We start from the raw sequence: 11,518 nt of genomic DNA on the forward strand, positions 1-11,518 counted from the left end.
CTGAGGGTTTTAGTGAATCACAAGCTCATCATAAGTCAACAGTGTGATTCTATGTTTAAAAAGAAAAGTCTCATTCAACCATGAGCTTCACTGAGAGGCACAGAACCTAAAGTGAGGCAAAGTCCCTCAGCACTCTGCTCTGGTCATAGTTAGCTGAGTGGTTGTTGTCCATTCTCAAATAAGACCAAAATGACATCACTTTCCTAGAATTAAGTTTCATTGTGTTTGACTGTGGCTGATCAGACCAATAAAAGCTTGGAATATTCTACCACAGGTCAGACACAAACATGTCTGTGTGAACATTTGGGGTGGATTAGCTAAATTTGTGCATCTTGCACTTCTGAGCTATTTCAATTCTGCTTTGCTTATAGAGCACAGCACCTTCTCTGATGCAGGCACTCCATGGCGAATGCCAGTGTCCGCTATGTCACACAATCAATTCCAAATTTCTTGAGAGAGACCTTGAGAGTGTCCTTGTATTGGTTCTTCTGACTACCACGTGTAGTCAGTACCATGCTTGCACTGTGTGATTTCTCTATAAAATAGTCTTTTTGGCAAATGTATGTTTTGTATTCGAGCAACATGGTGAGCCCACTGGAGTTACACTCTCTGAAGCAGAGTTTGAATGCTTGGCAGTTTAGTTCAAGTAAGGACTTCAGTGTCTGGTACCTTATCCTACAAGGTGATCTTCAGAATATTCCTAAGACAATCCAAATGGCAATTGATTCAGCTTCCTGGCATGGCACTGGTATAGTGTTCAGGCTTCATAGACATAAAACAGTGAGCTCAGCACAACAGCTCTGTAAACCTTCAGTATGGTAATCAGTCTAATACCTCTTCTCTCCCATACTTTCCTTGGGAGCCTCCCCGCAAGGCAGTTGTAATAAGGCACATGCCCAGAAGAGAGTAACCAAGATGGTAAAGGTTCCAAAGTCCACACCTTAAGAAAATTTAAGTTAAAGAAACTAAATATGCTTAGCCTGGAGAAATTTTAAGCAGAAGTGATGGTTGTCTTCAAGTATTAGAGGGTTATCCCACGGAAAGGGGATTAGAGTTTTCCTATTAGGGCAGAAGCAAAAGTCAAGAGGGAAAGAATCAGATTAGGTTTAATATAGGGATAGGAGGGGTAAGAGAACAGGTTCATCTGAAGTTATGAGCCCCCCACACACACACACACCCATCACTGCTGATCTTCAAGCAACAGCTAGATGACCTCTTGTTGGGAACATTAATAAAAGAGATCCCTGCTCAGGAACAGATAGGATTGGACTGCTTCTGGGATTCCTTTCAGGTCTTAAATTCTGTAATTCTGTGACCAAGGAGACTCAGCAGGCTCATGGGATTGAGGGCACCAAAGGGCTGACAAATGAGGGGACAGGAAGGACTGATTGAATGTCCTCACAAACCTCAATTCCAGGAAAACAGAGCACAGCCACAGCCCAAGTATTAGAAAGTCACAGTCTCCCTGTTCCACCCAACTACACAAGTTGAAAAGGTTTATCAGTTGTAGCAGAAAGGAGGGATACATCAAGAGATCCTGATAACTTCCTGTGTCATCAGTTAAAGGGCCAAGTTGGTTTTTACTCTCCACTAACCATTTTTATTCTGTCCTTCCCAGTCCAAAACAAGAATTTCTTAAGGATTTGCTACATGGTGGGCACTGTGCTAAGCACTGGGATACAAAGAAAGGCATATAAATATAGGGTCCTACCCTCAACGAGCTCGCATTCTAAGACAACCATACACAAACAAGAGATATACTGGATAAATAGGAAGTGATATCAGAGGAAAGGCATTAACCACGGAGGGGCTCAGAATGGCCAGGAGGGAGAAATGAGGAGGGAGAACATTCCAGGCAGTGAAAAAAAGTCAGGAGTTGGACATCAAGACAGCCAGTGTTGCCAGATGGTTAGAGTATGTGGAGGGGAGGAAAGTATAAGAAGACTAGAAAGGTAGGAAGGGGTTGGGTTGTGAAGGACTTTGAATGTTCATATTTCATCCTGGAGGCAATAGGGAACCACTGGAGTTTCCTAAGGCAGGTGCTGTGGTCAGACCTGACATGATCAGATCTATTCTTTAGAAAATTGGATTAGAATAGGGAGAGACAAACCAGAAGGCTAATACAATATTATAACTGTAATTATTATTGTATTAATAATACAACATTCTAATAAACCGATGAAGGCCTGAACTCAGATGGTGGTTGTGTGAATGGAGAGAAGGGGGCATGTAAGAGAGATGCTATGAGAGAAGAAAGGAGATTGGTCAGGCAGGCGAGTGTGAGGGACATCAAGGGTGATGCCAAGGCAGTGAACCAGGGGGACCCAAAGGATGGTGGTGCCTGTAGTGAAAATGCATTTTTGCTAATTGTTAATGTAATTTTGCTTCTTAATGAGAAGATCTTTCCCATCCATTAATGGGCACATGTGACCTGTTTAAGCACATAGGAGCCTGAGTCACAAGAGTCAAGTCACATGGAACAGGAAGGGGTGGTGCAGAAAGAGGCAGAGCTAGAGCAGAGCTGAGAGGAAGTTAGTGAGAGAGCACTCAGAGCTGGGAAAGGCAGCAACTAGCATGAGTGGGAGAACCTGTCTGTGATTTGTTTAAGGGAGCTGGTTTAGACTTCTTGCTTACTATGACGGGATTTCTTTGTTATTATGATGGATTTGGTTTTCTGGTGTTGGGATATGACTTTCTGGTGTTTGAATAAATGTTTTGGTTCTGTCTGCCATGTGGAGAGTCTGTTGTATTTTGAGATGCAGAACTGTGCTGGCATATTCATAGCCACCACAGGCACTGTGTATATCATTTTGGTGCTAGTGTCCTGGACAATGGGGAAGTTGAAAAAAGGAGAGGGTTTGCAAGAATATGAGTTTTGTTTGACATATTGGGCTTGAGATGTCTACTGGACATCCATGTGAAGATGTCTAAGAGGAAGTTTATGAATCTGGATTCAGGAGAGCTCAGCAGAAATACTGGGGCTAGATATCCAGAAGTCATTTGTATAGATCAGATGACTAAAGCCATGGGAACTGATGAGAACACCAAGTGAGAAAACATAAAGGGAGAAAAAAAGCAGATTCAGGACAGCCCTTTGGCAGAACCTGCCATTATGGTCCATATTCTGGTATGAAGATGAAAAGGGATGGTTGGAGGTAGGGAGCAACAGGGTGGATCTTGTGCAGGTATAGGGGAGAAGGCCCACCTTTTGTGGATTACATGGTCAGGTAGTCTCAGGGATGCCTGACTATGCTGACAGGATCTTGGATTTCATTCCCCTCCCCCTTTTAAAAAAGAGAAGAAAGTGAAGGTCAAGAAAGGTGGCACTATTTAGCTAAGGTCACCCAGCAAGTCAATTGCAGAACTAAGACTGAAACGTACATCTCTGACACAATCACATAAGAGCCCAAAGGTACCTTAGAAGCCTTCTGATGGGAAGCAGAGCCAAGGTGGCAGAGAAAAGGTAGAGAGTTGCCTGAGCTCCCCCAAATTTCCCTCCAAGCAACTTTAAATATTACCTTAAAATGAATCCTAGAGCAGCAAAACCCATAAAAGGGGGGAGTAAAACAACTGTCCAGCCCAAGACAACTTAGAAGGAAGGCAGGAAATTGTGTCACACCAATGTAACAGTGGGGCATAGTCCAGTGCAGGCCTTGGGAGCAACTGAAGCAGTGACTGCAGTGGTAGCTTTCAGGCCTCAGTCCAAAGACAGGAACGGGGTCAGACAAATGGTCAAAAGATTACAAGGGTCCTTTTGCTAGCACTGGGTGTAGGACTCTGGTTGCATTACCCATATGTGGATCTGAGGAGGAGCACTAGAATACCAGAGCTTGCAGGCACAGGGGAGTGAGGACCCTCATCACAGTTCCAGGGAAGAAAAGAGTATTTGTGATCACTCACAGACCAGAGCATAAGCCAGGAAAGTAGTACACACACCTCTCCTTACATCATACCACCTTGGAAGAACTGAAAACTAGCTCTAAGAGCAGCAGCAAGAAAGATCTGAAGTTTGGGACAGTGTCCCATCTACCCCAACAGCACAGGCTCACTTTAACATAGAGTTAAAGGTCATGAAGTAGGCTAGAAAAATGAGCAAACAACAACAAAAAGAACCTGACTGTAGAAAGTTACTATGGTGACAGGGAAGATCAAAACACAAACTCAGAAGAAGACAACAAAGTCAAAACTGCTACATCCAAAGCCTCAAAAATAAATGTGAACTGGCCTCAGATTGTGGAAGAGCTCAAAAAGGATTTAAAAATCAAATAAGAGAAGTAGAGGAAAAATTGAGGAAAGAAATGAGAGTGATGCAAGAAAATACACAAAGAAAAAATTGAAGAAAATAACAACTTAAAAAACAAAATAGGCCAAAGGAGCAAAAAGGCCCAAAAATCCAAGAAAGAGAATAATTCCTTAAAAAGCAGAATTGGCTAAATGGGAAAAGGTGTACAAAAATTCACTGAAGAAAATAACTTCTTAAAAAGTAGAACTGGCCAAATAATAAAAAAGGTACAAAAGTTCCCTGAAGAAAATAATTCCTTAAAAATTAGAATTGGGCAAATGGAAGCTAATGATTCCATGAGACATCAAGAAACAATAAAATCAAATCAAAAGAATGAAAAAATAGAAATGTTAAATATCTTACTGGAAAAACAACTGACCTAGAGGGATGTGAATTAAAACAACTCTGAGGTACCACCTCACACCTATCAGATGGGCTCATATGACAGAAAAGGAAAATAGCAAATGTTTGAAACTATGTCCAAAGAGCTACAAAACCATGCATGTCCTTTGATCCAGCAATATTACTATTCGGTCTCTATCAAAAAACAAAAAGAGGAAAAGGAATTCTATGTATATAAATATTTACAGCAGTTTTTTACGGTGGCAAAGAATCAGAAATTGAGGGAATGCCCATCAATTGAAAACTGGCTGAACAAGTTGTGGCATATGACTGTAATGGAATACTATTGTGCTATAAGAAATGAGCAGGATGCTCTCAGAAAAAAACCTAGAAAGACTTACATGACCTAATGCAAAGTGAAATAAGCAGAAACACAACACTGAACACAGTAACAACATTGTAAAATGAGCAATTGTGAATGACGTAGCTATTCTCAGCAATACAAGGATCCATGGCAATTCCAAAGGACTTATAGTAAAAAATGCTGTCCACATCAAGAGAAAGAAGTGATGGGGTTTGAATGTAGATTGAACCATACTTTTTAAAATTTCCTTTATTTTTCCTGTTGGGTTTTTTCCTGTCTGTTTTCTTTCACAACATGACTAATATGGAAATGTTTTGTATGACTGCACATGTATAACCTATATCAAACTGCTTGCCTTCTCAACAAAGGGGGAAAGGAGAGGTGTAAGAAAATTTGGAACTCAAAAAAATTTTTTTTTAATGTTAAAAATTGTTTTTACATGTAATTGGGGAAAATAATTTTTAAAAAAAAAAAAAAGAACCTTTCTGACATAGGGGTTTCGAAGTGGAATCCCTCAACTTTTTAATACTTTGATAACTATATCTCAACATAGATTATTTTTGCATTTAAAAACATTATTCTGAAACCTGGAAAGACTTCCATGAACTGATGCAAAGTGAAGTGTGCAGAACCAGAACACTGCACACAGTAACAGCAACATTGTAACAGTAATCAATCATGAATGACTTAGCTCTTCTCAGCAGTACAATGATCCAAGACAATTCCAAAAGACTCATGATGAAAATGCTGTACACCTCCAGAGAGAGAACTGATGGAGTCTGAATGCAGATCGAAGGATGCTACTTTTCACTTTATTTTTTTATGGTTTTTCCTTTTGATCTTTCTTCTTTCACAATATGACTAATATGGAAGTATGTTTTACATGATTGTACATATATATCCTATTTAAAATTCTTACCTTTTAGGGAGGGTGGAGGAGATGGAGGGAGGGAGAAAATTTGGAACTCAAAAAAATTTTAAATGAATATAAAAAATTACCTTTACATGTAATTAGAATAAAATACTATTAAAAATAAATAAAAACATTATTCTGAGAAGGGGTTCATAGGCTTCACCAGACTGCCATAACACAAGAAAAGGTTAGGAATCCCTGATATAATCCAACCCACCCACTCACTGATTTTATAAATGAGGAAACTGAAAATCAGCAGTCTCAAGCAATTACGTAGTGGAAAGTATGTTGGAGCTGGAAGTGTGGAAGACCTGGGATCAAATTCGGAGTCTGACACTCACTAGTTGCAATGACCCTTGGGTAAGTCCTTGAAGCTGGAGGCGGGGAGGGCCTCAGCTGCCTTACTGGCAAAATGTAGGGATTAAGCTACATGGCCTTGAAGGTCGCTCCTGTCTCTAAATCTGTAGCCCTATGATTTAGCTAGGGCTCAGCTGACATTTCAGGCCAGAGGGTGGAGGCCACATGATCTTTCCTCTCCCCCTTCCACTCTTGCCTGTCCTTCAGTGACAGCTCCAATAATGCCCTCTCCTCTAAGAGGCCTTCTTTGATCCCTCCTCCCTCTGCCCAGCAGGAAAGTCCTTTGCCAGGCTCTCACAGACCCCATAACACTGTGTCTGTTACCCACCTGTCACTCATCCTTCCATATGTTCATGAGTTCCAGGAGGGCAGTCATCATATCCAAACTCTGCTTATCTCCCGGTGTCACCAAGCACATGGCTATGAACATGGCAAAGATTTTTAAAACGTGGGCTGGATTCACTGAGTTGAGTAACAGAGTGACCTTCACTATCAGGGAAGCTGGGCTCAATAAGGGCAAAGTCTTCCTGTGGGATTCCCCTGACACCAAAAAGGGTTTTAGAGCTGAGAGGGTTCCTTTGGATCATCCACTGCAACCTCACCCCCACCACACATTTTACAGATAAGAAAATCCACTTTCATGCCCCTTCCCTCAAAAAAGTGGCCCAATGGAAGACAGAACTCCCCACAGAATGTGTTTTATTCTTGCCCAGAAACATACAAAACTGCCCCTCCTCTTCCTTGGTCCCCATGCCAGGCACCCACCCTGCCAGCCTGATGGGTCCCCTCCTTCCCAGGTCAGTCCAGGTCTGAGGGTCAGGGGAATAGGAGGCAGAAGGTCAAACCCATGACTTTCTCTTCTGCCCTCTCTAGTGTGGGAACTAGCAAAAAGAAAGGCAAGAGCCTTACCCATCATCTCCACCAGCAGGGGGCAGAAGGCTGACATCAAAGAGGGCCTTCCCTGCCCAGAGGCGGGCAGCAAAGATGTGACGGCAGGGCCGGTGGCCAGCTGTGAAAATAGAGCAGCTACAGGAGGCCAGGTCAGCCCCCCACAGTGAAGGTGGCTCCCCGGCCTGTGCCCTCCAGCAAAAAGCCTCCACCCTCTGCTGGTTGGATGCCCCCACCATGGCGGGCCAGTGCCAGCTCCTCAGCTACCAGGGCTGCCACCTCCCCAGGTCCTACTGCCTGGTAGCGCTCAGCTATCTCTTCAGCCTGCAGACCCTGAAGTTCCACAGGCAGGCTCTCAAGGTCCAGCAGGCCCCGAACAGAACCCGCCAGAGAGGAATCTCGGGCCAGGGCAGGTAATAGCTTCTGCCTGTGAGCCTCAAGGTGGTCCACAAAGGGGCAGCTCTCCCCACGGTGGTATGCCCAGCAGGCAACCCAGGCACCTTTGTGTGGATGCCAGGTCTCCAGGAAATAGCGGAGGAACTCTAGGGGGGCCACGTCTTCCAGGTCACTGAGATACTGGCTATAGACTTTAGGGGAAGCTGCATGGGCCAGGTTGTGCAGGAGGTTGACGATGCGTCGCTCCCCAGGCACAGCCAGCTCTCGGGCCCTGCGTCCCAGAGCCTCCAGAACCTGAGCACGGCACACCTGCACTCGAGCACAGGGCAAGACCTCCTCCACAGTATCCATACCTGTGAGGCAGGATACACCGATGGTAAGACACTCCACCAGGGTCTTGATCTCAGGTACACTCTGCACCAAAGAGGCCACAATGAAGACTAGCAAGTCCGGCGTGTCTCTGCGGGCAAGGCAGTAAGCCACCTCACGACCTCGCCCATTGGCATCCTGGCAAAGGACAGAGTACAGCTCAAAGTCTCCAGGCAGGCTGGCAGCCTGGTCCAAGAAAAGGAGGCAGGGAAAAGAACGTGCCAGCTGCCGCATGTGTGAAGTGGCCAAGAAAATGGAGTTGAGGATGGCCACATCCTCCTGGAAGACCAGTTTGACCTTGGCCCCGGGGTCAGCCCGGAAGAGAGAATGCATCTCCCCAAGCAGCTCACACATGCCCCTGTCCTTGGCCCGGCTGTAGTCCTCCAGGTTCCAGACGAGGTCAGGGGCCAGGAAGCGCTTGGAGACGCTGTTGGTGATCCGGATGGGCAGGCCCAGGCTGGCCTCCAGCTGGCGGCGCTTGAAGCATCGGGAGAACTCCTTGGGTGAGAGCTGGTGGTTGTGCTGCAATTTGGCCTCGGTCACCACCAGCCGATCCTTCTTGGGGCCCAGGCGCAGGGTGATCAGGGCCGGGCAATCAATCTTCTGGCTTCTGGCAGGGAGAGAGCAGGAGGGAATCGAGGAGACAGGAGAAAGGTGGGAAAGGGAGAACCTCCCCTAGGGAGGAAGTGCCCCAGAGACAAGCAGGCAGCACCATGGATAGCAGAGCCGAAGGTCACTTCTCCCTACCCCTCAGTCCTGGCTCTGCCCCTGGGGTCCAGAGAGACTAAATCAGCCCTATCCTTCAGATGCCATCTCTCCTACAGGCCCACCATTCCCAGAACCCACTATGGCCTGAACTCCAGGCTGCTGCCCATGTGGTCATCCCCCCTGGCTCTCCTACCACTGGGGCCCACAGTGAACTGAATTGAACTCCCATGACTGAACACAAGATTTTCATGCATCTGATGGGCCTGCCCCCGCGGTCCTTCACCTCTCTTAAGGAAGCTGAGGGTGGCACCTTGGCCAGGCATTGAACTCCCACTTCCCACAATTGCCTCCTTTGGGGCCTGCTGATTCCTGAACACTCCAGATCTTTTCTGCCTGAGCTCTCCATCCTCTCCCTATAAGGAGGACTTGTCAAATCTTTGCCAACAGCCCCCACCTTGCCACCCAGCTCCCAACTTTGGGAGGTCCCAGGAAAGGGGCAGGAAGAGGGCACTCACTGCTGGTCTCGCTGCACAACACTCTGCCCCACGTAGGTACCACTGTGCTTGCAGATGAGGCGCACAAAGCGGAAGCGCAGAGTTGTGGCCAGGCTGGGCAGGTAGGGCAGTGGAGGCTGGCGCAGGGAGATCAGGGGCTTGAGGCTGGCAATGATGAACAGCACCTTGTGCCGCTCACACCAGTCATCAAAGAAGCTGCTGAAGTGATGCCAACGTGTGAAACTCCAGGCCCAGGCCCAGCTCACCCATGGTGGCATCACTGGCAGCAAGGCCAGTGCACTGCGAGGTTCCTTCCTCCGGCTGTGGGATGGATGGCAGGCATACCATGAGGGTCCTTCCCGCCCTCTCTGCCCCCCACCCAAGTCTATCCAAGTCTTCTTCCTGAGGACTATGCTCAGGGGCAGGGAATGTGCTTGGAACCAGGGGAGCAAGCAGCGAAAGCACCATAAGGTTCCCAGTCCCTCCTCTGACACTTCTTAACCTGGAATGCCTCTTCAAGCCTCCATTTCCTCATCTGAAAAAGGGAGGTAATAACCCCTGTACTCAGGTTCTCTTAGCTGAGGACCTGGTCTTCTATTTTACTGGAAAAACAAAGTTCAAACCAAGGCCACTGGTCATGAGCCCCTTCTTGTCCCCCACCTCATCTTCTATCACTGGGCCTTCTGCTCGCTCCTCCTTCATTCCGGTCCCCACTCCTCACTAAGGCTAGGAATCCCCTCCCATTTCATCTTCTCCCACAGATGGCCCTCTGTCATCCCTCTCTCTCACTTCTCTTCAATCTCTCCCTCTCTACCCTCTTCCCTACTGCCTACAAACACGTCCACATCTCCCTCCATCCCAATGTCATCCCATTTCTCTTCTGCCCTTTGTGTCTAAGCTCTCTGAGAAGGCTGTCTTTATGGTAGGTAGAGGTCTCCAATTCCTTTCCTCTCACTCCCTCCATAACCCCTTACAAACTGACCTCTGACTTCATCATTCCACCTAAACTGCTCTCCAAAGTGACCAGTGATCTCTTAGTGGCCAAATCCAATGACTTTCTCAATCCTCATCTGTCCTGTCAGCAGCCTTGGACACTGTCAATCACCTTCTTCTAGGTTTTAGGATACCACTCTCTCCCTTAATAAGTCCCACAGACATTTACATTCAAGGATTCCAAAACTGAACCCATTATCTTTCCCTCTTCACCCCCCCATTTTCCCTATTACTGTAGAGGGTCTCCCCACCTTTCCGAGTCCTTCAGGTTCACAACCTAGGAGTCACCCTGGACTCACCCCCACCATGTCCAAGCTAGTGCCAAGGCCTATGGATTTCACCTTTGCAGCACCTCCCCAATATGCACCCTTCTCTCCTCTGACACAGCCCCTATCCTGGGGCAAGCCCTCATCACCTCACACCTGGATCACTCAGGGTTGACCTGCCTCCTGTCTCTCCTCACTCCAATTCATCCTCCACTCAGTCACTAAAGTGATTTTCTAAAGTACCCAATCATGTCACCCACACACAAGGAACTCCGGTGGCTCCCTCTCACCTCTAGAGTCAAACAGAAAATCTCACTTAAAGTTCAATGCCCTTCATAAACTACCCTCCTCTGCAATCATCACACAACTTACACCCCACCCTGTACTTCTGGATCCAGTGATACCAACCTCTTTGCTATTCAGGTCACAAAGCACTCTATCTCCTGCCCTTGGCCACCCTCTCTGGTCATCCCTCAGGCCGGGAACACTCTCCCTCCCCATCTCTGCCTCCTCATCTGGCCTCCCTGGCTTCCTCTAAATTCCAGCTAGCCTGCTGCAATTCCTCTGCTAATTCTTTCCCATAGATTCCATACATAGCTTGTTTGTACATTTTTGCTTGCTTCTTGTCTCCCCTATTACACTGTGAGCTCTTTGAGGGCAGGGACTGACTTTGGCTGTTCTTTGGATCTCTAAGCCTTAGCACAGGGCCTGGCACATAGGAGACCCTTAATGTGTAGTGACTGACTGGCGAACCTGTACCATCTGCCTACCTCACAGATTATCATCATGTAACATGTAACAGAATGTGACAAAAAGCACTACAGACATGTCAGCCATAAATATTCCCTGAGGAGGGACGGGGCTGGGAGATGGAACAGGAGATAGGCTCGAGGGGAAGAAAGGATTGAAGGATGAGATTTCGTTGCAGGGAGAGAGGGGCTGAGAGCTGGAGCTGGACTGGGGGGCAGCCAGAGGAGAAAGAGGAGGGGATGCAGGGAAAGGGAGCTGGAGGGGGCAGAGGACAGGCTCAAGGGGCAGCTCCAGGTGAGAGCCCGTGATTGGTCTAGGGATGGGAGCAGGGGATGGAGGGAGACGTGGAGATGGGCTGGAGAGAGGACCAGGACCATGGAGGGAGCTGGAACTGAC

The 11,518-nt window shown here is 47.0% G+C and overlaps 2 protein-coding genes across 8 annotated transcripts in view; both read right to left on the reverse strand.

Annotated features, from left to right (window-relative positions):
• LOC140503348 (cytosolic phospholipase A2 gamma-like) overlaps positions 1 to 6,678 on the reverse strand; it is a 60,795-nt gene extending 54,117 nt beyond the window's left edge. For all 7 annotated transcript variants that reach the window (XM_072607236.1, XM_072607235.1, XM_072607239.1 and 4 more), the window contains exon 1: positions 6,587 to 6,678. In XM_072607236.1, coding sequence (XP_072463337.1) covers positions 6,587 to 6,597 — 11 coding nt within the window. In that variant the 5' untranslated portion in view covers positions 6,598 to 6,678. The remainder of the gene's footprint in view (positions 1 to 6,586) is intronic.
• A 262-nt stretch (positions 6,679 to 6,940) lies between these two features.
• LOC140503352 (uncharacterized protein ZSWIM9-like) overlaps positions 6,941 to 11,518 on the reverse strand; it is a 9,272-nt gene continuing 4,694 nt past the window's right edge. Inside the window, 4 exon segments of the mRNA XM_072607251.1 lie at positions 6,941 to 7,307; positions 7,309 to 8,521; positions 9,135 to 9,346; positions 9,348 to 9,434. Coding sequence (XP_072463352.1) covers positions 7,164 to 7,307; positions 7,309 to 8,521; positions 9,135 to 9,346; positions 9,348 to 9,434 — 1,656 coding nt within the window. The 3' untranslated portion in view covers positions 6,941 to 7,163.

The sequence above is a fragment of the Notamacropus eugenii genome, chromosome 5, assembly GCF_028372415.1.
Source record: "Notamacropus eugenii isolate mMacEug1 chromosome 5, mMacEug1.pri_v2, whole genome shotgun sequence".
Taxonomy (NCBI): Eukaryota; Metazoa; Chordata; class Mammalia; order Diprotodontia; family Macropodidae; genus Notamacropus; species Notamacropus eugenii.